The 23,623-nt window shown below is 50.4% G+C and overlaps 9 protein-coding genes across 9 annotated transcripts; 3 read left to right on the top strand and 6 right to left on the bottom strand.

Moving 5' to 3' along the window:
- Positions 1-638: 638 nt before the first annotated feature.
- N7509_011126 (class I SAM-dependent methyltransferase) lies at positions 639-1,921 on the top strand (the record flags this gene model as incomplete). The annotated part of the gene is made up of 3 exons (XM_056635763.1): positions 639-717; positions 981-1,097; positions 1,353-1,921. The coding sequence occupies 3 exons, from the start codon at positions 639-641 to the stop codon at positions 1,919-1,921; spliced, it is 765 nt and encodes a 254-aa protein (XP_056486383.1).
- A 367-nt stretch (positions 1,922-2,288) lies between these two features.
- N7509_011125 (uncharacterized protein) lies at positions 2,289-2,639 on the bottom strand (the record flags this gene model as incomplete). The annotated part of the gene is made up of 1 exon (XM_056635762.1): positions 2,289-2,639. One exon carries the CDS (start codon positions 2,637-2,639, stop codon positions 2,289-2,291), a length of 351 nt encoding a protein of 116 aa, XP_056486382.1.
- Positions 2,640-2,707: 68 nt separating this feature from the next.
- N7509_011124 (DNA helicase ZGRF1-like domain-containing protein) lies at positions 2,708-3,964 on the bottom strand (the record flags this gene model as incomplete). Its single annotated transcript, XM_056635761.1, has 1 exon — positions 2,708-3,964. The coding sequence occupies one exon, from the start codon at positions 3,962-3,964 to the stop codon at positions 2,708-2,710; it is 1,257 nt and encodes a 418-aa protein (XP_056486381.1).
- A 745-nt stretch (positions 3,965-4,709) lies between these two features.
- Positions 4,710-6,583, top strand: N7509_011123 (BAR and SH3 domain-containing protein; the record flags this gene model as incomplete). The annotated part of the gene is made up of 3 exons (XM_056635760.1): positions 4,710-4,823; positions 4,896-5,213; positions 5,501-6,583. The coding sequence occupies 3 exons, from the start codon at positions 4,710-4,712 to the stop codon at positions 6,581-6,583; spliced, it is 1,515 nt and encodes a 504-aa protein (XP_056486380.1).
- A 1,081-nt stretch (positions 6,584-7,664) lies between these two features.
- On the bottom strand, positions 7,665-10,371 carry N7509_011122 (uncharacterized protein; the record flags this gene model as incomplete). The annotated part of the gene is made up of 3 exons (XM_056635759.1): positions 7,665-8,849; positions 8,897-9,865; positions 9,946-10,371. 3 exons carry the CDS (start codon positions 10,369-10,371, stop codon positions 7,665-7,667), a joined length of 2,580 nt encoding a protein of 859 aa, XP_056486379.1.
- A 530-nt stretch (positions 10,372-10,901) lies between these two features.
- N7509_011121 (putative RNA 3'-terminal phosphate cyclase) lies at positions 10,902-12,284 on the top strand (the record flags this gene model as incomplete). Its single annotated transcript, XM_056635758.1, has 1 exon — positions 10,902-12,284. The coding sequence occupies one exon, from the start codon at positions 10,902-10,904 to the stop codon at positions 12,282-12,284; it is 1,383 nt and encodes a 460-aa protein (XP_056486378.1).
- Positions 12,285-16,383: 4,099 nt separating this feature from the next.
- N7509_011120 (uncharacterized protein) lies at positions 16,384-16,676 on the bottom strand (the record flags this gene model as incomplete). Its single annotated transcript, XM_056635757.1, has 2 exons — positions 16,384-16,503; positions 16,599-16,676. 2 exons carry the CDS (start codon positions 16,674-16,676, stop codon positions 16,384-16,386), a joined length of 198 nt encoding a protein of 65 aa, XP_056486377.1.
- Positions 16,677-20,280: 3,604 nt separating this feature from the next.
- N7509_011119 (putative inositol 5-phosphatase) lies at positions 20,281-21,453 on the bottom strand (the record flags this gene model as incomplete). The annotated part of the gene is made up of 1 exon (XM_056635756.1): positions 20,281-21,453. The coding sequence occupies one exon, from the start codon at positions 21,451-21,453 to the stop codon at positions 20,281-20,283; it is 1,173 nt and encodes a 390-aa protein (XP_056486376.1).
- A 396-nt stretch (positions 21,454-21,849) lies between these two features.
- Positions 21,850-23,558, bottom strand: N7509_011118 (putative pyruvate carboxylase; the record flags this gene model as incomplete). Its single annotated transcript, XM_056635755.1, has 2 exons — positions 21,850-22,932; positions 23,016-23,558. 2 exons carry the CDS (start codon positions 23,556-23,558, stop codon positions 21,850-21,852), a joined length of 1,626 nt encoding a protein of 541 aa, XP_056486375.1.
- Positions 23,559-23,623: the final 65 nt, after the last annotated feature.

Genomic DNA, 23,623 nt, shown 5'->3' with positions numbered 1-23,623 from the left:
CCTATCTCTCTTTTTTTCGGTTTACTCGCCCGACAAGCAGTTCTCTAACCATCACTGTGCCGCCTTGCATACATCTTGTCATGATAGAAGACACGGTGATGATGACCTCTTTTACACCTTCTGAATGATTTGGGTTGTGGTTCCCCGCCCCCTTATCCCCACCTACTTACTAGTACTACTCATTTGAAAAACCTACCTTTCATTTTCCTGCATGTCTCAGACCACGCATCATCTCCTATCACCGTCCTTCATTGATTCATTTTCACTGCTGTGTATCCGTTCAGCCACGTTCCAGTCTGCTCAGACGACTTGACTATATTTCTTTTTGTTGATAATTCCGTCTCGATTACTGTTCCACTCTTTTCCCTGTGATCGTGTTCTCTTCATTGTTGTGCCACCTGCACTAGAGCGTGAGCAAACTCAAAATAGCCCGTTTACCAGTGCTTGTGATGATTCCGTGTCCTTTTCTTTTTCTACTATGGGAGCAGTGTAAAATATAGTAGTGGGTTGTTCCCCATTCAATAGATCCATGTCACGTGACTGGGGTCTTCCCGGGCCCTAATTTTGGTTTCTGGCGGGTCTATCTTCCACTACTTCTCCAATTCTCCCCTCACTTGATCAATAAAGAATCAACCATCATGACGACTCCCCCGCCGTTAGAAGATAGACTCAAGGGCATGCTTGAGCCTGCCCAGCTCATGACATGGGCTATGTCTCGTGAGTAACCTTTTCATCGCCCGTTTATTACAACTCCCTTGATATTATTCCGAGTCCTCTTGTCTCCCTCGGCATTTGATATTGCATTCGGTGTTTGAAAAAAAACTATGCCCTCCATTGCTTTTATCTCATCTATTCAACATTCTATACGCTCTCAAAGACGTCAATGGGTGCTTCTGTTGAAGAATTGCACTATGCATATCCCTCACCTTTCCCAATACTCTACGGCGAACGAGAATCCCGCTAACATTATCAATAATCAGACTATATCCGAGTATGCGCAGAAGCTGTCTTCAAGAAAGGCGAGATCTTCGCGCCCATCCTCCAAATTCATCGACTGCGCGATGAAGCATTTGGTCGATTCTGGGTCGAGTTTTCCAGTACGTAGCGAACCTTCTCATCAGATCCATATTTTGATTATAATTATAATCGTATGCCACTCACTAAACGTAATTTCTCCAGCCCCGGCACCAAACGCGGCTCCACCCGCAACAGTATCAGAAACAGAAACAGAAACAGAAACAGACACCTTCCAACCAGGTCGAAACACCAACGGCTCATCCGATCTAATCCCACCCCTCCTCCGCACAGCCAACGGGATCGTCCTAGACATCGGACCAGGAACAGGCACCCAGATGCCCTCCTCCGCTCACCTTCAATAAGCACAATCTACGGCCCCAAACCCTGCACTGGGCTCCACGAGAAACTTCGTGCCAAGGCCGTCGCCGAGGGAATCTCATCCAAATATCACATTCTCCCCTGCGGCGCCGCAGCATCTCAACTCCTCCCCGCGCTCCGGGAATCGGGCACTGGCGTGACGGAGGCGTATGATTCTGATTCACGGAATGGGATATTCGACACGATTATCTGCGTACGTGTTCTTTGCTCTGTTCCCGAGATGGAGAGGACTGTGAATGAATTGTATGGAATGTTGAAGCCGGGCGGGAAGTTGTTGGTTACGGAGCATGTTGTTAATCCGTGGCGGACGGCGAAGGGGTCTGTTCTGGCGAGGGTTGTGCAAAGTGTTTATCAGTTGTTTGGGTGGAGCTTTTTTATTGGCGATTGTGCTTTAGATCGGGATACGGAGGGTGCGCTTTTGAGGGCTGCCCGCGTTGATGGTGGGTGGGAGGTTGTGGATTTGGAGAAGAATTTTGCTTGGTCGGTTATGCCTTATGTTTCTGGGACTCTCGTTAAGAAGATTTAGTTCAAGTTCTTAAGTGTGTGAGTTGGTACCTGTGTTATGTGTCTATTGTTACTCAGTTGTCTCGGATGCCAACAGCTATGAGGGTGTTGTAGATTCTTATTTCGGTTTCGCATTTCCCATATTAAATCGAATTTCCAAAGATCATTAGCTTCTAAAACTTGTTCTCTTCGGTGCAGATATATGTCTGGCTCGCCCAGATTTGGCAACGTCAATCATCTCTGGTATAGATGTATTCAATTGTCTAATTGGGTATCATGGTGGTAGAAATAATAAACGCATCGCTTTAAATAGGATGAAGTCGGTCTCAAAAAGGATAAACTCGGGAGATCAGAACCTAGGAAAGGTTTCAAATGGTCCGGTTATCGCTTCAGCATGGCTTTGGTCGACCTGGAGGCCAGAAATCAAAGAGATCCAATGCCTCAGATGTCCAGGGCCCCTGCCCAATCTCCTCAGAGTGCTCGGGAACCTGGCTGAGTGCACTTCGCATGAGAGAGGGTCGAGCCTGAAGGCCGGGCCTACTCAATGCGGTAGGATCGGATAGTGATTTGCGAAAGGGCACGTCTAGAGATCTCTTTGCGGGGAGGTTTCGAGCGCGTTCGGGTTGGTTTCCATTCCATGATTTTACATGGGAGGCCCCATTTTGGTTATTATTGATTCTAGGGCTGACGGCCATCTCTTCGAGGATAGATTGAGTTGATACCGAAGGTAGGAATTCCATGTTGGTAGACGCGGGGCCTTGAGATGGGGCACTAGCGGGCCTGCGAGGCGATTAGTACAGCAGGCCTCTCATATTTTATGAGCACATACTGACTGCGACTCCTTGGGTTTGGGCGTAGGTTGGCTTCGTTTCGCTGGCGGGCCCATTGCTGAAGATGGGGATGATTTTTGAGACGTATCGCTAGGTAATAGTGCACTGTACATCAATTTGCGCCGAGGTTTCTCAGTGGACATGCGCAGGGTTTTGATTGGTTGGGCTGGGGGTTCTGTGTCGGGGTTTATTCGTGAAGTTCGTGGGTTTCGTGGGACGTCATTATGTGGGGGGTCGTAGGAGTTCGGCGGTTTGGAGGGCGCCGCTCGAGAATCGACAGGCGGTTCCTCCGCTGGGACAGGCATTGATTTCGGTTGATGTGTCGTTTCCGTTGGTGGGTGTATGGATGGTCTCGTAAAGGTTGAAGGATCTTGTTTCGGGGGTTCTTGTCTTGAAGGTCTGGGTATTGGAGGTGCTTCTTTAGGCCTCGACTGCGGTTTTGGCTGTGGTTTCGGTTGAGGTTCCTCGACGGGCACTGTCATATCCGGCCTCGCGTCCTCCAATGGCTTCGTTTTCTCCCGAGGTGCAGGAAGACTCGGCAGTCTCGTAGGTCGTCGTGGTTCCGGCTCTGTCAGATCCACCACCTCAGATTGTACATTCCTGCTTCGGGCCGGGGTGGTTCCCGCCGAGACTCTCGGCCGTTTGGGAGCTCGTTCAGAGGAATCGGGGAGGCTTGGCGTTGGAGGTTGAGGATGACGTTCTTCGTACGGAGACGGACGATATCCAATTGGGGTTCGTTTGATGCCAAGAAGGTCATTGAGGGATCGAAACGTCTGCGAACCGGAGGGTCGAGCGGAGGTGGAGGTGGAGATAGGTGTAGGTGTAGGCGCAAGCGCATGGGTAGGGGTGGGTGTAGGACGCGTCTGGGGGTGATTTGAGGGAGGAGAGGTCTGGCTGGATTTCCTCTTCTCGAACAAGTTGGTGAGATCCTGCTGTGTTGTGCCCATGCGCTCGCCGACTTCAATCAAAACACCCTTATCGAGTTCCAACTCATCGCCATCTTGTACCTCATCGGTCGATCGCCAATGGTGATCCCCAATGTAGTTACCAGAGTCATCATAGACCATCACCCGTTTGTTGAAGGCATGGTAACGGAGGTAGCCATCCTGCCACCGTTTGGACTTGCGGCGCACATCGTGGGTGTATAAACAACGAAACTTGACGACGGAGGCGGTGATGGGTGGCTGGGAGGAGATTGGAGCGGAGCCACGGGGCGTAGAGGTCGGGACAGACATGGGGGGGATTCCACTCATGACATATCCCAGTGATATGCAGTGGTGGTGGTGGTGGTGATGGTGGTGGTGGTGGAGGAGAGAGTTGTGGGGAACTCAAGAAGAGAGAACTCGAAAGGGAAAGGATGCCAATACTCATACTAGGCCTCAGGCATATCTCCACTTACCTCTACAACCAGAGCTACAACCACTTCCATTCATCAGATATACCGTACCACAGTAGTACCCACTAATCCCCTCTGATCAACTATTTCATTACCTCTTCTTCTGCGGTTTGACTCACACATCAAAGTGGCCCCAGTGGCCCCAGTGGCCCCCACGGGAAACCCCAGCAGATGCAGCCAACGGAAATCAGTCAACCATTCTGATTTGCGATGACCCCAGTCCAAGTGGAGCTTGATGCATTCCCCGACCAAAAATAACCAGAAATCCATTTAATCATAGGGCAGAGCCAAGCAGAGCAGAGCAGAGCGCATGAGGGGCTTGGCCCCCTCCATGAGAGCCGCGCATGATGGCTTGAAACGTTTCGAATTTCCTTGCCTTGTCATAATTCCCCCGTTTCACTTTCTCTCTTTACTTTCACTCACCCTCACCCTCTTCCATCCCAAGATTGACTTGACTGCTGGTTCATCAAATGTTCATCTGCTTCCTTTATTACTAGTACTTGTGAACAGCTGCCTTCTGCTCTGCTTCTGCTTCTGCCTTCCCTTTACAATCTCCCAACCTCCCCCCAGCCAGCCACTCCACCATGCAGAACATGCAGAAACGCTTTGGTCGAATGACCTCCAAGAGAACTGCCGATGACAGCCAGGTCGCTGTCCTTTTAAAGGATTTCGAGGACGCAGATTCGTTGTTGTCTAAAGTAGGCAGCACCTTTCTTCCCCGCGGATAAACTCAGTGACACGCGTTCCATTGCTAACTATTCTTTTTACAGATCGCAGAATCTACAAGGGCCTGGCGTGATGCTTGGGTATCAATTGCGACCTTCCAAAGTCGCATGGCAGATGAATTCGATGGATTCTATGCGCCCATTATCGGTTCATCTGAAACAGACTCCCCGCATCGACCCGTGGAAACCGATCCCACCCTCTTGGGTCGAACCAACCGACTACGCAAGGAATTCGATGAGCTTCGTGAAGAGATGATCCAGGAGCTCGATGTGGTCGAGGATCGTATGGCCCGACCAGCGGATAATGCGAAGGGCTCCTTAGCCCCCATGAAGAAAACAATCAAGAAACGCAATGATAAGAAGGTATGTAATGTGTATGTGGGGTTGCTACAGTGGCGTCGCAAAGTTTGAAACCTCATGTTCACCGTTCTCGCCTCCGCCTTCTGATAGGAAACTAGTAGCTACCCTAGGGTACCTGGGATGGAATAGATTAGCCTATCTATTCCATCTCAGGTAGCTACTAGTCTACCATTCAAAGGCGGAGACGAGGAGTTGGAACAGTCAACAAGGGGTTTCAAACTTTTGCAACACCACTGTAGTGTGCAGCAATACGAGCCATTTATCATTTACTCATCTTTCTTCTTGAACAGACCGAATTCGAAATCTATCAGGGCAAAGTCGATAGCCTCATCCATAAACCCAAACGCAGCGATCGCGAAAATGCCAATCTTGCGAAGGTGCAGGTCGATCTCGCCAGTGCGAAGGAGGTATATCAAGCTGCGGACCAAGACCTCCGCCAACGCCTGCCACATCTGATCTCCCTCCTTTTCTCCCTCGTACCCTTCATTCTCACGGCTCAAATCGAGATTCAGAACCGCATGCTCGGCACATACTACACTGTGATCCTCGCCTTCTGTGAAGAGACTGGACTGCCATCACCGCCAGCCCCCTTCGACCAAATAGTATCAGACTACCAACTCGTTCACGATCCCGTGCAAAGCGAAATCGAGAGCATGAACTGCCTCATCCATGGCAAGGCCCTCCGAGAAGCGCAAGCCAAAGAACTACAGAACAAACGTCCTTCCCTCGGCAGTCGCACCGCAAGCGTAGCAACCAATACCTCACGCCCATCCCTATCATCCCGACCATCCATCTCATCCATCTCATCAAGCATTCGTGGCAAACCAGCCGCTCAACCCCCAACGCTCGGCCCAAAGCCCACCACCTGCGCTGAGGAAATCCGCGCCACCTCTCTATCCTCTTCATTTATGGCATCCCGCAGCTCTGTCTCCGCCTCTATCGCTAGTACATCAGGCACATCTCCGCTTCCATCAGCACATGGATCCTGGATGCCCCCTCCAGATAGCATGCCGTCTCCGCAAACCACGACCCCCGTCCCCAGTGGTGTCTCCTTCTACCCGGCTGCCCGACCGACGGATCATTTCCAGCATAGTCGTTCCCAGCAAAGCTCGCTTCAGTCCGGACCAAGCATACCCTTCACAAACGCCGAGCCGTTCGCTATGGCTGCGCTGAAGAAGAAGAAACCCCCACCACCACCCCGGCCAACATTCGTCACGGCATTGTATGACTTTGATGGACAGGGCGATGATGATTTGAAAATTAGAGAGGGCGATCGGATTCGTATCGTGAAGAAAACTAATAGTACAGATGACTGGTGGGAGGGTGAGCTTGGTGGTATGCAGGGGTATTTCCCGGCGAATTATGTCGAGTAAATGGATGGCGATTTGAGGTAGTAATTTTGTGTGGTTTCATTCTCTTATGATTTAGTTTGATTTAGTTATTGCCAATGATACCTCGAGTGTTCTTTCTTAAAATCTTGAAATTTGGTTCAATTCGACCCGGAGTCAGTGGATACCTAGGTACCTAGGTATATATTTCGGTTCTTGAAAAGAGCCCTGGAGGGTACTTACTAATAGTAGTATTTGTGAGTACCTACCTAGTAGGTACAAGACTCTCAATGCCACCCGGGCAACCACTATCTACCTAGGTAGCTATCCAAGACAGACTAAATTGGCCTATCTATTCCAGCTTAGGTAGCTACTAGTATTCTATTAGAATTCGGCCAATAATGGTTAGTACCTAGGTAGGCAATATAGGGTTTCAAACTTTTGTAACGCCACGGATTTGGATTTCTAAGACTGACCCCTCCAAAAAACATTGGAGAAGTTCATGGTATATTTAGAATCATAATGAGCATTAAGGGTAATTCGCAAGTGCCGGGACTTCCAAGGTTCTTCAAGGTTCAAGTTGGTTACCAGATTTGTCCCGGGTACCTGATGGTGCCATGGTCGAGGAAGCGTGCCTAGCAGGTACTGGTACATCGTTTACCGTGGCTCATAGTTTGTATTTTGCCCATCCAGACATCAACCACCCCAAGTGGTCGAGCAGTAACTCGACTATTTCATCTTCCTTGGTCTAGTGGTCATGATTTCCGCTTGTCATTAAAACCGATAAGCGCGGGAGACCGGGGTTCGATTCCCCGAGGGAGAGTTTCTTTTTGCTTCCGGTCCACTCGCTCCGTATAAGGACGGCTGGGGTTAGGATTCAAGTCCTTTTTTTTGGGCAAGAAAGAATCGGTTTGAAGGGGAATGGTAGAATGGATATTGAAAACAAATCTTTTTTGGTAGGGGGCTATTTATAATTAAAAATATTGTTGGTTAGTTATACATTGCTACCTACAACTCGAATGCATACATTGTCGGCTGACATGATACAAATGAGTGGACAGGGAAAAATACTATACCCAAGTCAATGAATCAAAAACAAGGTCAAACACCTCAAGTCACCAAAGCTTCAAATGAAAGCCTCACCGGGGGCATTGCCATCCAACACGTTTTCCGCCGGGCGACGCCGACTGTTCAAAAACAGCTCCACCATGCGTTTGCTGGAGACAGTAGGAGGACCATCCTGGTTCTTGTGATACTCACCCATCATGTTTTCGTGATCCTCCTTCTGCCACTGATTTTCGTTATTCAGCGCATTAAAGTCACGGTAGGCGCGCATCGAGCGGAATGAGTTTGGCTTTCCATTAGCTATCGGCCGGCGAGCGGAATACCGTCGGTACTGCTCCTGTGTCAGATTCCGCTTCGGTAGATCAGGGACCACTCTCTGCGGAGTTGGTGAATCTGGTATGCTTGGTGAATTCGCAGTTCTCGTTCGCATTGGCGATAGAGTCCGATCGGATGGCACCCGAACCGGTGGAGATGGAACATCAGCAATGGAATCAACTGCTGAAAGCTTGGATGCAGTCTTGACTGTGCTGCCGGGCTCAATGGTTTGAGATGGTAGAATGGTTTGCACACTGGATGATCGACTGAATGGACGAGAAAAGTTATTTTGAGAAGCAACTCTGGGCTCCTCAATGGACTGCGAGTCATTGTGCTTCGGCTCACTAGTAATATACGGCTTGGCAGTCGACTCTTGGCCGGGACCAGGTGCTCGTCGCATCATGCCCATGAATATCTCATCATCATCTTCCTGAAACTGTGCATCCTCTCTCACATGCTCTCGCGTCGGGCTGGTTGATTCGATTCTCTCAATCTGTGAGCTCATCCACTGCTGCCAGTCCAAACTCGGCTTCACCTGAGTTTTCAAGGGTGATGAGCTGGAAGAACGTCTTGGTGACTTGTATACTGCTCTCTGAGAGGTAAATATAGTCGCTGTTCCCGGCTCGTCCGCCACATATCGAGGCTCAGTAACTTCAAGTTCCTCCGTGGGCGTGCCCCCGTTCGTCGTTCGAGAATATACACTTGGGGAAACAGCTCCCATTCTTGCGCCTCCATAGCGAACAACAATCACGCTACCTGTTTCGTCGTCCGAATCCCCACCGCGTGCACAGGGCGAGCGAGCTGAATTTCCGCCGACCTTGGGACCCCAAGTGTGGTTTTCTTGCCCTTGAATTCTTCGAGAGGTCGCCGACGATGGAATATACTGAAGAGGTCGAATCATATTCTTCCGCGGGAGGAGGAGTCTCCAGCCCTTGCTGTTGTAAATGATCCGGGCGTCGAAGAGTCTCCACTGGGAACACGGCGGATCGTGTATTTGCTGCGACGCGATAATGCCGAGGAAGTGCGCGCCTGGACAGCACGGTGCTCTGGGACAGTACCGAAAATTATTTCCTCTTCGGCATTCTGCACGTTTTGCCGTCCGATCTGCTGCATCAATGCCGAGTACAAGTCATGACTATCAACCCAATCGTTGAACCTGCGGGCGGGAGACTTTCTGGGTGTAGGCGAAGCCTGGTCGGCTGCACCAGAGGGATTCTGCACTAATTGCTTATTCAGGTCCCCATGCTCTTCGATTAGAGATAGGGATTGCCGATGTCCAGGTTTGCGAGCTGTGATAGTGTTGGCCACCGTCGAATCTGCCCAACTTGTGACGCGTGATTTGGATGTGCAGAGACTGGCACGACTGGGGGAGATTCGTGGAACACGCAATGGGCTGGAATGAACATCATCAATTACATCCACAACTTCGCCGACCATATCGTCCCGATACTCCACATATCCGTGGACGGAATTGTTGACAGAGATGTCATTGCAAGAGATAGGCACCGGCGGAAGTGGTGGATCTGCTTCGTCCGAGGGGTTCGATTGTTGCTCGACAGACCTGGATAAACCAAAAACCCGCTTGAGACCGTTCTTGAAAGATGCTGAAAAGGTTCGTCGTCTGCCATGTCTCTCAGTCGGCTTGGTGCCAATGCTACTCGCGCTTGTCACACGGAATGTCTTGCGGAACTGTTTGTTTTCCCGCCTGCGTCGATGTACGAAGAGCGAAGAACGCCTCGTCTGGGCTTCAGCATGGTCAGTTTCTCCGAGGAATTGATCGCGAGCAAGCTGAATGGCTGTATCTTGACTTTTGGCGTGTCTAATTGCACGGGAACTTTGGAAGGGACTCGCCCGTATAAAGGACGGTGTATGTCTCATGGTGCGTGGCAGCGCAAATTGGGGACTGCGCTCGAGATCCATGGCATCTCGACGGGGAGAGGTGGCGTACTGTATGCGGTGTGAGAGGATCGTTGTCTCGTTGAAAACATTGATTTGGCCTTGCGCAGCCGCCTATACGAGGAGGGCACAGAGCTATCTCGACCATCCAACCCATTCGGCTCAGCGGGTGGTGGGAGGACGGCAGAGAATTCGCGATCGTTGACTGTAGATATACTCTCGGCCCTGGCAAATGGAAGTGGAGTGGATGGGGGGACGGTGGGGGCTCCATATGTTGAGGTGCTGTCGTCGGTATATTGAAGGCTGGATTTTGGGCGCCGTCTTGGAATGGCGACTTGGGTAGGTCCACCAACTCGGTTATAAGAGCATTTCAATTCAGCTGATGATTGATGGGAATGTTGATGACTTGAGTGCATAGCACGGGAGGCGGCCGCAGCAGCATGGAGCTTGGCGATATCGGGATCGATGATTTCTGCTGGTGGACGACGGGCTCTTCGAATTGAGCGAGAGGACATGGACCTGTGAAGGCGACCTCGAGTGCTGAATGCGGAAAACATGTTGCAAAAGTCTGTAGTATATGAGGTATACCGAAGGAGATGTTGAATGGAGAGGGAGAGAAGAAGATGAGAGAGGTGAGAAACGAGCAAAAGAGAAAAAGAGCGACATGTTATTGTTATTGACGTGGAGGAAGGAGCAGGTCGAGGAGGAGGTGAAAGTATACGAGTATGGAAGGAGCGATGGAGGCATTGGTGTATATGGACACGTGATGGGGAATGGACTGTTCTACTAGTAAGGAGGAGCTTAGTACTCTTCTATCTTCTACTCCATACGCTACTCCGGCTTCAGATATGTATCATGCATGCATCTGCGTGTTCCCCATTTTTACGATCTGGTCTAGCCCTAATTGGACGAGTGAGTCACCCATGGTCCCTGACTCAACTGAGACTCAGGGCAGTGCAAGCCCCAACAAAGAAACTAGATGGAGGGAAGCTCACGTATTAAATCACTACGATCCGCTATGAATGTTTTCTTCAAAAGGAAAAGTTCAGTTCACTTCAATTCCCTCCGCAAGCCATTCATTCATTCCATGACGGCCCAAGGTTCTAGTTCCGGTGGGGCAGCTCCCCCACAGCGATCGCCCCGCCACATCACGCTCGATGGACGAACGCTTGAAGGAGGCGGGCAACTAGTCCGCAATGCACTAGCTTTGGCCGCCCTCACCGGCCGCCCAGTCACAGTCAATCATGTGCGCGGAAACCGTGGGGGAAAGACCGGGTTGAAGGCATCGCATGCGGCAGCCGTCAAGCTGTTGGGAGATATCAGTGGGAGCAAAGTTACGGGGGGACAGGTGGGCTCACGGAGTGTGACCTTCGAGCCGCCACAATTTGAGAAAGAGGAGTCACCTGCAGAAAGGCTTGCAGTTCCAAGCCCGATGCTGGTTCCATTATCCAGCGTCTCGCCGAAGCCCGAATACAACATCATTCTACCAACACCAGGCTCAGTATTTCTCATATTCCAAGCTATTTACCCATACATGTTATGGGTCGGATCGCAACCAACCATTGAGAAGATTCGAGTAAATATTACGGGCGGCACAAATGGAACTAATTCCCCATCCTACGACTATGCCACCCAGGTGATGCTACCGAACTTCAAGAAATTGGGACTTCCTTCTGCCGAAGTCATTTTGCACAAGCGTGGATGGTCGAATGGTGTTGTCGACATGGGATCTGTCAGTTTCCACATAACCCCATTGGAAGCTTCAAAGAAATTGCCTTGTTTCCCTCCCATCAACATCATGGAATACGACCGCGGAAAGATTAGGAGGGTCGATATCACCATCCTAGCACCCGATGTCCGCCTATTAGAATCAGAAAAGAAAGGGCAGCTACAAGCCGTTCGCCAGTACTGCGAGAGACAAATTCGCCGTACCCTACGAAAGGGGCTTAAGAAACTTGACCCGTCTTTATTCGACCAAGAACTCTTTGACATACAAGATGACGGTGGCCATGTTCCTGTCACGTTGGCTCAATCCGAAGCCACATCTCACCCTTCTCGGTTCTATATCCTGCTAGTGGCAGAAACAACGGAGGGGTTCAAGATTGGGTATGACGCTCTTGGAACCACTCGAGCGAAGCCTAACGCAAAACAACCCGGAAGAAACAAACACAAGAAGGACAAGAAGGGCTCAAGCCAAAATAATGACACAGATACGGAACACATCGATAATTTTATTGAAGGCTGTGTTCAGGGTTTCATTGATGAGATTTCGGGGCTCCATACGAACGAGAGCTGCAAGGTGCGGTCACCACTTGATCAATTCATGAGAGATCAAATCGTGGTCTTTGAAGCGCTTGGACGCCTTTCCGACGAACAGGATAAAAAAGCAACACCAGATGAGGATGAGCGATATTGGACGCTGCATACTAAAACATCACAGTGGGTATGCGGGGAGATGTTACGAGGCTGATGATAGACGAGACGAGACGAGACGAGAGAAAACTAGAAATTGATAGATACTTGCTCTAGTACTAGTATGTATATAGAACATACCCTTTCTCTAGTCGGTCCTTTTACTCTCCACTCAAGTTTAGACCTTGATCTAGGTCGGTGAAGCGCTAGTAATCTCAGAAAAAGAGCAAGCTAAGCCAGAACAGTCAGGTCAATACAGCCGCATTTCTCTAGATAGCTTACCGCACCTTCTGTACGAAGACAGTGAAGTCCACGTAGCAAAACTGTGAGTCCATTTAGCCCAATAAACACATGCATGAAGGAATTGCCGAGATCCACCGAAGGAATCAACATGAAATTCCCAGGATCATTGTTGCCAGATGGCCAGGTTATGTACGAAATACTGTAGTCACGATTTGATAACGGAGAGGCCCGATTCCCGGCAGACGGCAGAAGAGCCGAATAGAAATTCTCCGAATGGCCCCCTTGGCCCACACTGGCATACTCGTATGTGACAGCCAGGACCAGGGGGCTCGCATCTTATTCTCAAACCGAGATTACAGGATGGGCTTATAACCAGCCGAAAGACAGGGTCGTTTCGCGGCCCAACCAACCCCAGGGCCGCGGCCACCAGTGGGAGATCAGGGGATTGTGCAGACCATTGTTGACTCCACTTGGTGCGAGCGAAAGCCCGAGCACATTAGCCTGTTTACATCAGTGGTGATGATGTGAATGGATACATTGCTTGCTTATGAGACGGCCCCAGGCGAGGACGTCACGAGCAGGGATGTTTAGTTCCATCTGCTTGACACAATGCAATGGTGGATGCGGTGCAATCTGAATCTGCCTCGCGTCTCGAAGGACCGATAAAAAAAATCAAAGTTTACCTCTGGGAGAGATTTTGCAAATCGCCAATCGTAAATCGAAATCCCAATCGAAAACTACCTCTTAAAAATACAATAGTTCATGTAATCGCATAACCGTTGAACCCCGTAATTCAGTACAAGCTTAGAGATCCGCGAGGTCCCAAGCCACACACCGACAAAACCCGCGCCAACGATCCAAACGATCACCATCACATCTTACCAATTATGGTGCCCTGAAGAAGGATGTGGAGACGTATTTCCATCCCCACAGTCCACCCTGAAACAGCGAACTGATCGGACTGTGGCTGAGCGGGGCGGCCGCTTGTCCCAAGGCCAGCGGAAAAAAAAGGGGGGCGGAAGCGAAGAATCGAGAAAAAAAGGCACAGGAAGGAAAAGAGTAACGAGGGCCCCACGGTCTAGTGTTTTACATCATAATGGATTGGGATCAGCAATCCACTGCTCTCGCTCGCTGTCTCCTTCTCTGAACCACGTCGAGCAGAGCACAGCAGAGCAGAACAAAACAGAGCCAAGCATTCCACGAGGTTGGATAGTGTGGGGATGGTCACCAGATCCAGGAACGAGAAGTACTTGTGTCATAATCCTAGGAACCAGGCAGCCACAGTGGGAGCTAAGTGGGATATGTCTTGGAAATAACTTGAAGAACTGGCGCTGGACGTTGGGATCCGAGGGCCGGGCCTGCAACGAGAGACAAACTCCCTTAGCCCGCAACCCAAATCTGAATCAAAACTCGGCAAAGTGAATCAAAATGCAATCATACTCACCTCGGAAGGGCCGACCGTTTGAATGGCGTAAATTAGAGACCTATGACTTAATGAACTTTCTCTCTCCAACTTTGATGAAAAACACGAAAAATTCCCCACCCACTCTACTCTACTCTGGACATTGAATCTGACACGCGAGATGATTGTAATTTCAAGCATCGACCCCAAATGCAAGGGAGCTTGACACTTTGTCCCGAGACTGTAGCATTGGGAGAAGATCAAATACCCCGTGAATGCACGCAATACAGAGAGCGTGCCAGTGGGTGGGGGGGGGGGAGGTGTTTCAAAGTCGATCGAGATCGGGATCGTTCGCAGGAATCCTCGAACTCTCGAGGATATTCTATTAAGGGGCTGGGCTCTGATGTCTTTCGCGGCCCAAGGATTTTGTTTCCAAGGAATTCTGAAGCAAAATGAGGGCGTGTGGCGACAAGAAGAATGTGAGCTCAGACTGCGACGATGGAAGTAAATTAACAAATTTGTTAACAGTCCGACCCTAATCAATCAGCCTGACCATATAATCAAATCACATGGCTGATTGTAATTGCGTCCGGTTCTCCCAACACTTCAAATTTCAATAAACCCCGAATGCATGTTTGATTGGATTGATTAGAGTGTGGGTTCTTGGGTAGATGTCAGATAGATTAAAGTCGCTAGTCGCGTCCAGAAGCGCTCCAGGGCTGAAGGCTGAAACGCGCCTCGGTTGTTCCAGTTTTGTTCCATTCCAATCTTCTAGAACGAGGTACGAGACCAAAGTATAATCCTAGTAATGAGGTCCTTTTTTTTTCTTCCTCTCTTTCTTTAAATATAGTCTGTTCACTCGTATCCCGTTTCATATTCGCTTCTTTGCTGGCCTAGTCCCATCGAATTAAGACTGTGGCATTGTGTCAGCCTCGAATGGGTCCCGTGGTTTTGGCCCCAATGTAGGCCCCTTCTGTAGTACTCCATAAGGAGTAATTGCTAGCCAGAATAAGGCATATGGCATTCAGTACGGAAACCCCCGTAGAGATACCGTACCGAGATATCCGGACAAATCAGTGTCCGTCCAAGTACACTACATTAGTACTAGTAAGCTGAGAAAGATCCTACGGCCGTTGCCTAGTGCCCAGCCTCAAAATGTAAACTAAAAAGCTTCCAAGGCTGACTTGAGTTGTCCTTCCCTTTTCAGTATTTTTCACTGCTGCTTTTTAATTTTTATGCCAAAACCTTTTTATTTTCAGCTGGAGGCTCCACTGGAAGCCTTGTGGCGCCCGAGGGCGACGGCGTGCGGCGATGACAATGGGGCCATTAGAATCCGACCCCCGGCCCCAACTCCCGACTCCGACATGAGGATCAGGCGCATCCATGTATTGGCTGCACGATGACAGTTGAGGATCGTGGGGGGTTGGTCTCTTGGCCAATTTTATGAAACCATTCCGCGTCAGAAAAGATGCATTCCACGGTTCCACCTGCTATGTTATGGCCGAAGGATCTAAGTTTGCGGCTGCTTCGATAAATATAGTTCTCGGGGGCTGGGATCGACTGATAGGTCGTTCTAGACGTGCAGTCACTGAAACGGCTGACATGGATGTCATCCTGTGATCTTTCCAGGCTGTGATATTTACCTGAACAATGACGACACGATTTCTAATGGTCAAATTACAGTACGAAGTAGAGAGGCGGAGCGGAGGACAGAAGTAGAAAGTAGAGTCAGAGGCAGTGTATGCATGCATGTATGATGCAGGTATCTAAACTAGTAGAAACTATCCTCGGGAAAAAGATCATGGGTGATCATGGGGAACCGGTAAAGCATTAAATCGCAGAATGGGGGGTATGGCATCGCGGAAACAAAGAAATAAGCATAGAGAAACGACATAGGGAGAAAGATAAAAAGGAACCCGGCGGGGTATGAACGAACTCATGCGCAAGGGGAAAAAAGAGGAAACGGAAGGAAAAAGAAGATCGATCACCGATCGACCGCCATTCGCGCCACTGCCCGCCAGTGGCAGATTTCCATGGTAGCCATGCATAAAAAGAAACCGAGGAGAAAACAGATAGATCTATTCTCCATGCAGATAAGAGATCAGAATCAGAACGACCGTCATTGCTTCAGTTTCCCATTAACTCAGAAGCGAGCGGAAAGGAAGAAAGCACATCTCGCGTTGATGTAGGGTGTTTCTTTCCTTCGTGTAGTTGTGTGTGTGCGTGTGTAGGTGAGATAAAGAGATTGGTTTTGCGCCGGAGGACATGCATTTAGTCCCGATGTAGCGAGAGACGTGAAAAATGAGAACGCAGGAAGATGAGAGCCGCCGTGGAGTAAAGTTGACAAACGCCCGGTAGATGCATTATGAGAAGACGAAATGTAGATGGGATGGGGTGGGCGGAAAGTCCGCGGAAACCAGTCCGTGAAGGTTCACAACCCAGTCACCCTGTTGTATCCGGAGGAGCATGGCGAAGGAAACAGGCCTTGGTTCCGGAGAGGGGAGTTGACCCTCTACAGTTCGAGGTCCTCAGCCTTGAAGACTGCACTGAGGCGCTCTGAGGGGAGCACGCGCTTGTAGTCGCGAGGTTGGGCAAAGGGAGAGGCGGATGCTGGACGGCGAAGGTTGAGAGTCTGGAAGTAGTTAGTATACATTTGCCTCATTCTTTGCGCCCAAAATGCTTGGTTGTAACGGTGGCCGTGGGCGGCGCGCATAGATTAATACGTACCACGCAGTCCGAGCACTTGCTTCCTTGACGGTTGACGCGGCCTCGGCAACCGCGGGGCTGGTTTGCGCAGGAGTACATGGTGATGGTTGTGGGTGTGGTTGTTGGTGAATGTGGTGGAAGTGAAGTAAGGTTTGGCTGTAGTCCGCAGAATAGACTGGAGGTCGTTGCGACGAGAAGGTGGTTGCGAAGAAGGTTCAGTTGGGTGTTGAGCAAAGAGAAGAGCGAAAAGCGTGCGGAGGTGAAGGAAGTCGCGGTGCGGATGGAGGAGGGGGATCCTCTTTGATCTTAAAGAAATTCCGAAAGGGGAAGGAAATTCGAAGCTAAACAGGCTTGGAACTTTAAAATTGGCCGAGAGAGGGGGGAAGAGAGATGACGTCGAGGTAGGTGAATGTGGCAGAGAAAGTCACTTTTAGGTAGTCCGATAGCAGAAGTCAGGTAGTCAAGTAGTATACTCGTAGTACTGGTGCAGGAAAATAGTGTAGGAAAGGGAGTGGGCAATAGGGGGGGGTTTATATCTCAAGAGGCTCAAGCTGCCATTCTACCTAAAAAAGGAGGGAATATTTTTTTTTTTAAAAAAAAAAAATGGAAATGGAAATGGAAATGAACTAGAATTTTTAGGGTTCCATTGTTACGGGTTTACGGTCTGAAGCCGTTTGTAGACTGGGGTTGTTTGCTCCAGTTTTTTTTTTTGGGATTATTTTTTATTTTATTTTATTATTATTTTTCATGACTCCCCTCTCTGTTTCCCCCTGTTTTTTTTTCCTTTTGGAAATTTATTATTATTTTTCCATTTATTTCTCTCTCTCTCTCTCTCTCCTTTCTGATTACTACAGTATTTTCCAATCAGCTAGTTACCTCAGAGGGAGTACTGGTGCTGGCTACTACGAGTACTACAGAGACTTCAGAGACTACGGAGAAAACGGAGTTCTGCAATCCACGGTCCTTTGTCCTCTGCAACTGCACATCCTCCGTATTTCTGTCATCTCCTCCGCGCTGTCAGTGACATGTCCCGTACTTTGGCCAGGTGGGCTCCGTTCGCACACCAAGGCAGATCGGTCGATCCCCTTCTTTCGACCCGGCAATGCGGGTTTCTGATCTGCTTAGATGCTGGTCGTCAATGCATGACGCCCTGCCGACTAGAAGGGGTGGGCCAATGGCAACGGAGACTGCGAAGAAAAGAATGCGCGCGCTGGGCCGAATCGCTTTGGAATGACTCGCAGACTCACAGCCCGTCGTGATGGTTGATTGCAGGGACCCGGTGGAGCTCTAGACAGCTGACCGAATTCCATACACCGAGGGAGGGAGGTCTCGCAACGTTGCCCGTGCCTCAGATTGAGTGCCGGAGTGAACGAGCGGTCCAAAGTGCCGACGTGGCAGTTCAGTCTCTAGGGTAAAGGACTGTCGGGGATTCTGTATTGAGTGTAGAGTGTAGAGTAGAGGCGAATTCGAGTAGAGAGTAGCCCCTAAAAAGGGGCGGAGGGGCTCTTCCCGCCTTCAATTCCCTTCAATTCCAACTGTTTCGAGTTGATGCCCTAACACGAGTGTGTTCGTATTCTGTAACTTGCGCGATCCTGCCAGGATCCGAGTGGGAATCCGAGTCTGAGCCTGAGCCTGAGTCTGGACATGCGCATCGGGCAGTGTTCTGGAAAACTGGAATCCCCACCGCGCGCCCACTCACGCGTTAGTCTGCCTAGCTCCTCTGAATTAACCCGTTCGGGCCTGTTTGCCAATGGTTTGCACGCTGTTTCGGTCACGTCCAGGCCTGCACTTTTCCGAGCCCTGCGCATTGGTATTGATTGGTACGAGTATTTGCATTTGCTGCATTTACATTTACATTTGCATTTGTATTTGCAGTTGCATTTATATCAGCATTGGGGTGACCATCAGACTTGGCCTGGGTTGGTCACCCCTGCCAATACCAGTGCCAGCTTCTCTGCTCTGTGCCTTTTCCAAGTCTTGATTCGTAGATCAATTAACTCCTTGTCACTCCTGTCATTTTGTGATTGGAGGTGGAGCCCTCCGGAAAAAAAAAAACATGAGAAAAAAAAAAGAACAAAAAAGAACGACAACCAAGGTACGGGTACGGAGTACAGCTGGAGATCGGTCTTCCGGCCGTCCTTCTAGTCTAGAGCCTAGGCAATGGCATCCGTTTGACAGCTCCGGCACTCAATAAAGCTTGACGGTGATTTTGCCACTGGATAGTTCTAGGGTATACTACAGAATACTGACTTATGGCTGAAACCCTCGGATGGCTGTCCCCTTTCTTTCTAACCACTCTTCTTTCTCTCTACTTTCTTTGTTGCTCCATGCCCCGCCTGCCCAGCCATGGCAAATTACAGTTTCGTCAGCACCGCGTGTCGCACAGCTTGGAAACGGCAATCGGGAGGGAACGTAGATGTCCAATGTGCTCCCAGGGCATTAAGCTCAGTCTAGGTCACTTGACTGGCTCAGGTGGCTTACGGCTCTGCGCTTGAGAATCTTACGGTTGCGACGGCACCCCGCGGAGCTCGCTCTGCATTGGCCCTCTCCTGCCTTGAAGAGCTGTCGCATCAGCGCCACCTCACCTCCGAATGCATGCAAAAATGACTGAACTGATCATTCTAGTATGTCTGCATACTGCACACACACCTATAACACTTTTCAGTGTTTATCTAGCAGACACCCGTAACTCGGATGTCGCGGACCGCAAAAGAACGTGTGGACCAGCGGGTCAGGCACCAAATGAACCGTACCAGCCCAAGGATGGAAACGACGGATAACGGCGGAGTGGACAGAAGAGGCCCAGAAAGAAGCAGAAAGAAGAGGAGACGGAGAGTCTAGAAGACGATCGAAGGCGCAGAAGGCGGGTGGTGGAACCCGAGCCTCTGAATCTGGACCGCCGCAGCCTGGGCGTCTGGACAGTCACACTCCTCCCGTGTGACCGGGGCATGTAAACCTTACTACGACAGCAGGAATCAGGCCGACACTGCAGCCAGGATGATGACAAGCGCGCAATTCTGAGCTCTGGGCCACCTGGGGTCCTGTGGGCCTGGGTGGAAGGTCGCGAGCAGCGAATATCGGTGACCTCATGCCTCCGCAACCCCAGCCACCCAACAGCCAGCGAGGCGGCCAGACCATTTGGGACCGCCTCATGTGACTGTTTTGAGACGAGGGAAATCTTGGAAAACCGGCCACTAGTGAACCCTGCGCTACCTCATCCTTCGGCCCGTCGCTAGATGTGGACTGGCGTGGAGATGTGGTGGAAAGAGAGGGTTATCTGATAGACGTCATTTGACCTGCGGCTGGAGGCTTGAAGGGCTTTTGGAGGCTGCTGATGCTTTGTTCCTTTTGCCCTTCGGCCGATGCCGAGGCCTGCAAGATTGTCTACAATGTCACAACCTGGTCGAAAAAAAGAAAAAAGAGTCGTATTATTGTGATCTTCCCTAAAAGAGCCAGGATCCCGAAATGCTATACAGCTGTGTCAGATCGTCCACTCAGACATCCCACAACGAACGAAGTACTATCCATGCACCGATGATTCCGATTGTCGATGCAAGAAGCAGTCCGTTCCCTTCCCAAGTCAAGCCCAGGTAGGCCAGCAATCCCACCGCTACCTCCTTCCGCCGGGCAGTATCCCGTCGAGACCTCCAGTGGGGGTCGATTGAGAATGGAGCCAGCCTTCGGGGGGAGGGGCTCATGTGATCTAATTCGGACGAGGATGTGTGTTGCAAAGATGGAGGTAGAGGCACAGACACAGCCAGCGCGACAGGGCGATGGTCCGACTGGGGAAAAAGGGGAGCGCGTCGTACGTGTGAGGTTTGACCCGTCGATCACTCGCATCTTGACCAGCCCAAGACGGCGTGTCCAGGAAGAGAATACGGTCGCACCAACTGGGCCAACGGTGGCTCGACCACTTCCATTCGGCATCTCCACTGTCGACTCCAAGCCGAGCCGCTTGGCGGGCCGCATCGGAGTATTTGTATGTTGGGGGGAAGTCAATAGGCGCCTCTGAGAGGCCATGGAAACTATTGCCCTGGCGCATCTCCCGCATCAGCTGGTCCTCCTTGAGAAGGTGGGAATAGTGCGAGATATCCTCGCGATTAACAAGCCGGCGAGGAAACCGGAGTACATCAGTCTTGGACGGACCGACATCTGATGTGCGGTAGTTCAGGTCTCCTGCCAGGAAAAGGTAGGAATTCGGTGCAAACAGATCCCTGCGGGTGCCCTCCGGTTGATCTGGTGATCGGTGCTCTCCGAGTAGCGCGGCATTCTCATCTGTTCCCTCACTGGGCCCACCATGTTTGATCTCACTGTTGGAAGGGTGCTGCTGTGAGAAGACAAGGCGCTCAACGATGCTCTGCCAGTCCAAATTCCTCTGCTCCAGTGCATCCTCCATGGGAGCCAGGTGAGCGGCCACAAAGGTTAAGTCCACAGTCTTGGCCGAATGGTCGTCCACCACATACCCTAGACGAGCCCCAACAGCGCCCTTATTGCCCATCTCTTGAACTCCAAATCCGACGTGCGCAGTGTCAATCCAGGATATCCTATCTGTGACATCGGCGCGGGCGAAGACCATCAAACCGGTCATACCCGTATGGTCCTTGACCACACTCTCGTAGGACTCATTGAATTGCTTCGCAGTAGCTTGTTTGACCGTTTGAACGAAGGCATCAAAGTAAGGAATCAGATATGAACCGCCTAGAAAAGAATAGGCGATGGGAGCTATTTCCTGAAGAGAGAGCACGATCAGCTCTGGAGCGTTGAAACCTTGACCTGCTTTGATCAAGGGATCGAAAAAGTGGTCAGCGAATAGATCCACATCGATACGATCCCTCGCACAGTTCGCTGTCAGAATGTAGAGACTCAAATCTTCCATGCCGGCTATGAGTTGGAGAATCGATTGGGCCAAGTTCAGCGCGAAGTAAGTAGCGGTGACGTCGTTAAAACCACGTGCCTTGTCAGTGGATCAACCAAGGCAATCCAATAGAGTTTAGTTTTACGGCAAAAAAGACAAGTACGATCGTGCAGCCACTAAACAAGATAAGTGGGGGGAGAGAGAAAGATAACACATTAAAATCAAGGAAGAGAGGAAAACAACAAAAAAGAATGCATCATCCGTGAATCGAACACGGGCCTCGTCGATGGCAACGACGAATTCTACCACTAGACCAATGATGCTAGTTGACATGTTGTGGCCTGAAGTATGGATATATGAGTCTTCTACTGTCTAAAGATGTACCGGGATGTGCAAACACTATCTCATCTACTTCTATCATAGCTTACCTCGCATCTGCTTCTCCTGTGGCTCATTCAGTTCCACAAGGAGCATTCCCTCGGCCACATCTTCCTCCTCATCCTCCATTTCATGGACCCATTCCACTCTTCCAGCCCTGGGACTCCGCACCTCCAGTTCCATCTTCATCTGTTTGACAAAGGCCAGCACCTGATTTTCGACTACATTCTCCCCATCGGAAACAAGAATCTCAATCAGCCTTCCGGAAAGAGGTAGCACAATATGTCTGGGATTCTGAGGGTCACCTCGTCGGTGTGTGGAAGAGACCAGAGCCGATGCCGCAGTCGAGGTGGTTTCCAGTTGCATTCGATACGGAATCGCTGTCTGAGATGTAGGGGTTGTGTACTCAATCTCGGCAGCCAAGGAGGTGGGGAAATCATTCCGAAACACACGGGAGAAACGAAGATGGTGGGTCACTTTGGCAGCTTCCTGAGAGGTATCTTTCGTCAGTGGCTCCAATGTGATGGACCACGCGTCTCCCTTCCGGAACAAGTGGTTTGAGGCAGGTAGTCCAGCCTGAGATGACGATTGTTGAGAAATAGATCTGACGGTTTCACCACCGGGCTGAGCATTTGCGATGCGTTGTCCCAAATGATATATTTCGTCAAGTTTGAGCCCTAACCACCGCGTGTCAACATGGCCGACTACGAAGTCCGGATGCGAGACGATGCCACGGAGAAGATCGATGTTAGTCTTCACGCCAGAGATTCTCGAATCTAACAGAACTCGTTGGGCCTTTCGGACAACGGCCTCCCAGCTAGATGCAGTGAGAATGACTTTGGCGAGAAGGTTATCGAAGTTTGATCCCACTACTGACGCACTTCCATTGGAAGTGTTGACATTGGTGTCAAGGCGGATTCCATTCCCACTAGGAACGACGAATTCGGTCACCTTTCCAATGCTCAGAGAGAAGTTGTTGCTTGGGTCCTCAGCACATATCCGAAGCTGGATTGAGAAGCTGTTCGGGGAGGCGTTTTCGAATTGACCTCCGTGCCCAGGCCAAGATCCTCGAACGTTGCTCCCTGTGCTAGAAGAAGTTGCATCTGCACCAAATCCAATCCACTGATAGATTCTGTGATAGTATGCTCCACTTGAAGTCGTGGGTTGACCTCCAAAAAGTAAAATTCCCCTTTCTGTTCATTAACCAGGAACTCAAATGTCCCCAGCGAGCGATACCGAATCTCAGTAGCCATCTTCAAAGCCGAGTCAATGACCTTGGACACCAAATCTCTATCCCTCATCAAGGCAGGTGCACATTCCACAACTTTCTGAAAGCGTCGCTGCACACTACAATCTCGTTCCCAGAGATGTCGCACTTGTCCCATGCCATCGCCGATAACTTGGATCTCAACATGGTGGAATCCATCCACAGCGGCTTTTTCCACAAAGACCGACCGAGAGGGTGATTCTCCAATGGCACGCTGGACACTACTGTCTAGCTCTGAGTCCTCGTGAACCAGACGAATTCCCCGTCCACCACCGCCATCCACAGCCTTGATCATGACGGGAAAACCAACCCGATGGGCAAAAGCCCGCGCCTCATCAACATTGGCTGTTGGTTGATTCATGGCTTCTAATACAGGGACTTGGCATCTTTGAGCCAATAGTTTTGCTTGAAGTTTGTCGCCGGTACGTGCAAGATTCTCAGGACCAGGCCCGATCACAATAGCCCTCGCTTCTGCAAACATGCGGTGCGCGAACTCGGCGCTTTCACTGAGGAAGCCATACCCAGGGTGGACTGCGTCAATGGAGT

The sequence above is a fragment of the Penicillium cosmopolitanum genome (assembly GCF_028827165.1).
Source record: "Penicillium cosmopolitanum strain IBT 29677 chromosome Unknown utg000009l:1.0-9042332.0:1.0-9050551.0, whole genome shotgun sequence".
In the NCBI taxonomy this organism is placed as follows: Eukaryota; Fungi; Ascomycota; class Eurotiomycetes; order Eurotiales; family Aspergillaceae; genus Penicillium; species Penicillium cosmopolitanum.
This window is presented reverse-complemented; position numbering and strand designations above follow the sequence as displayed.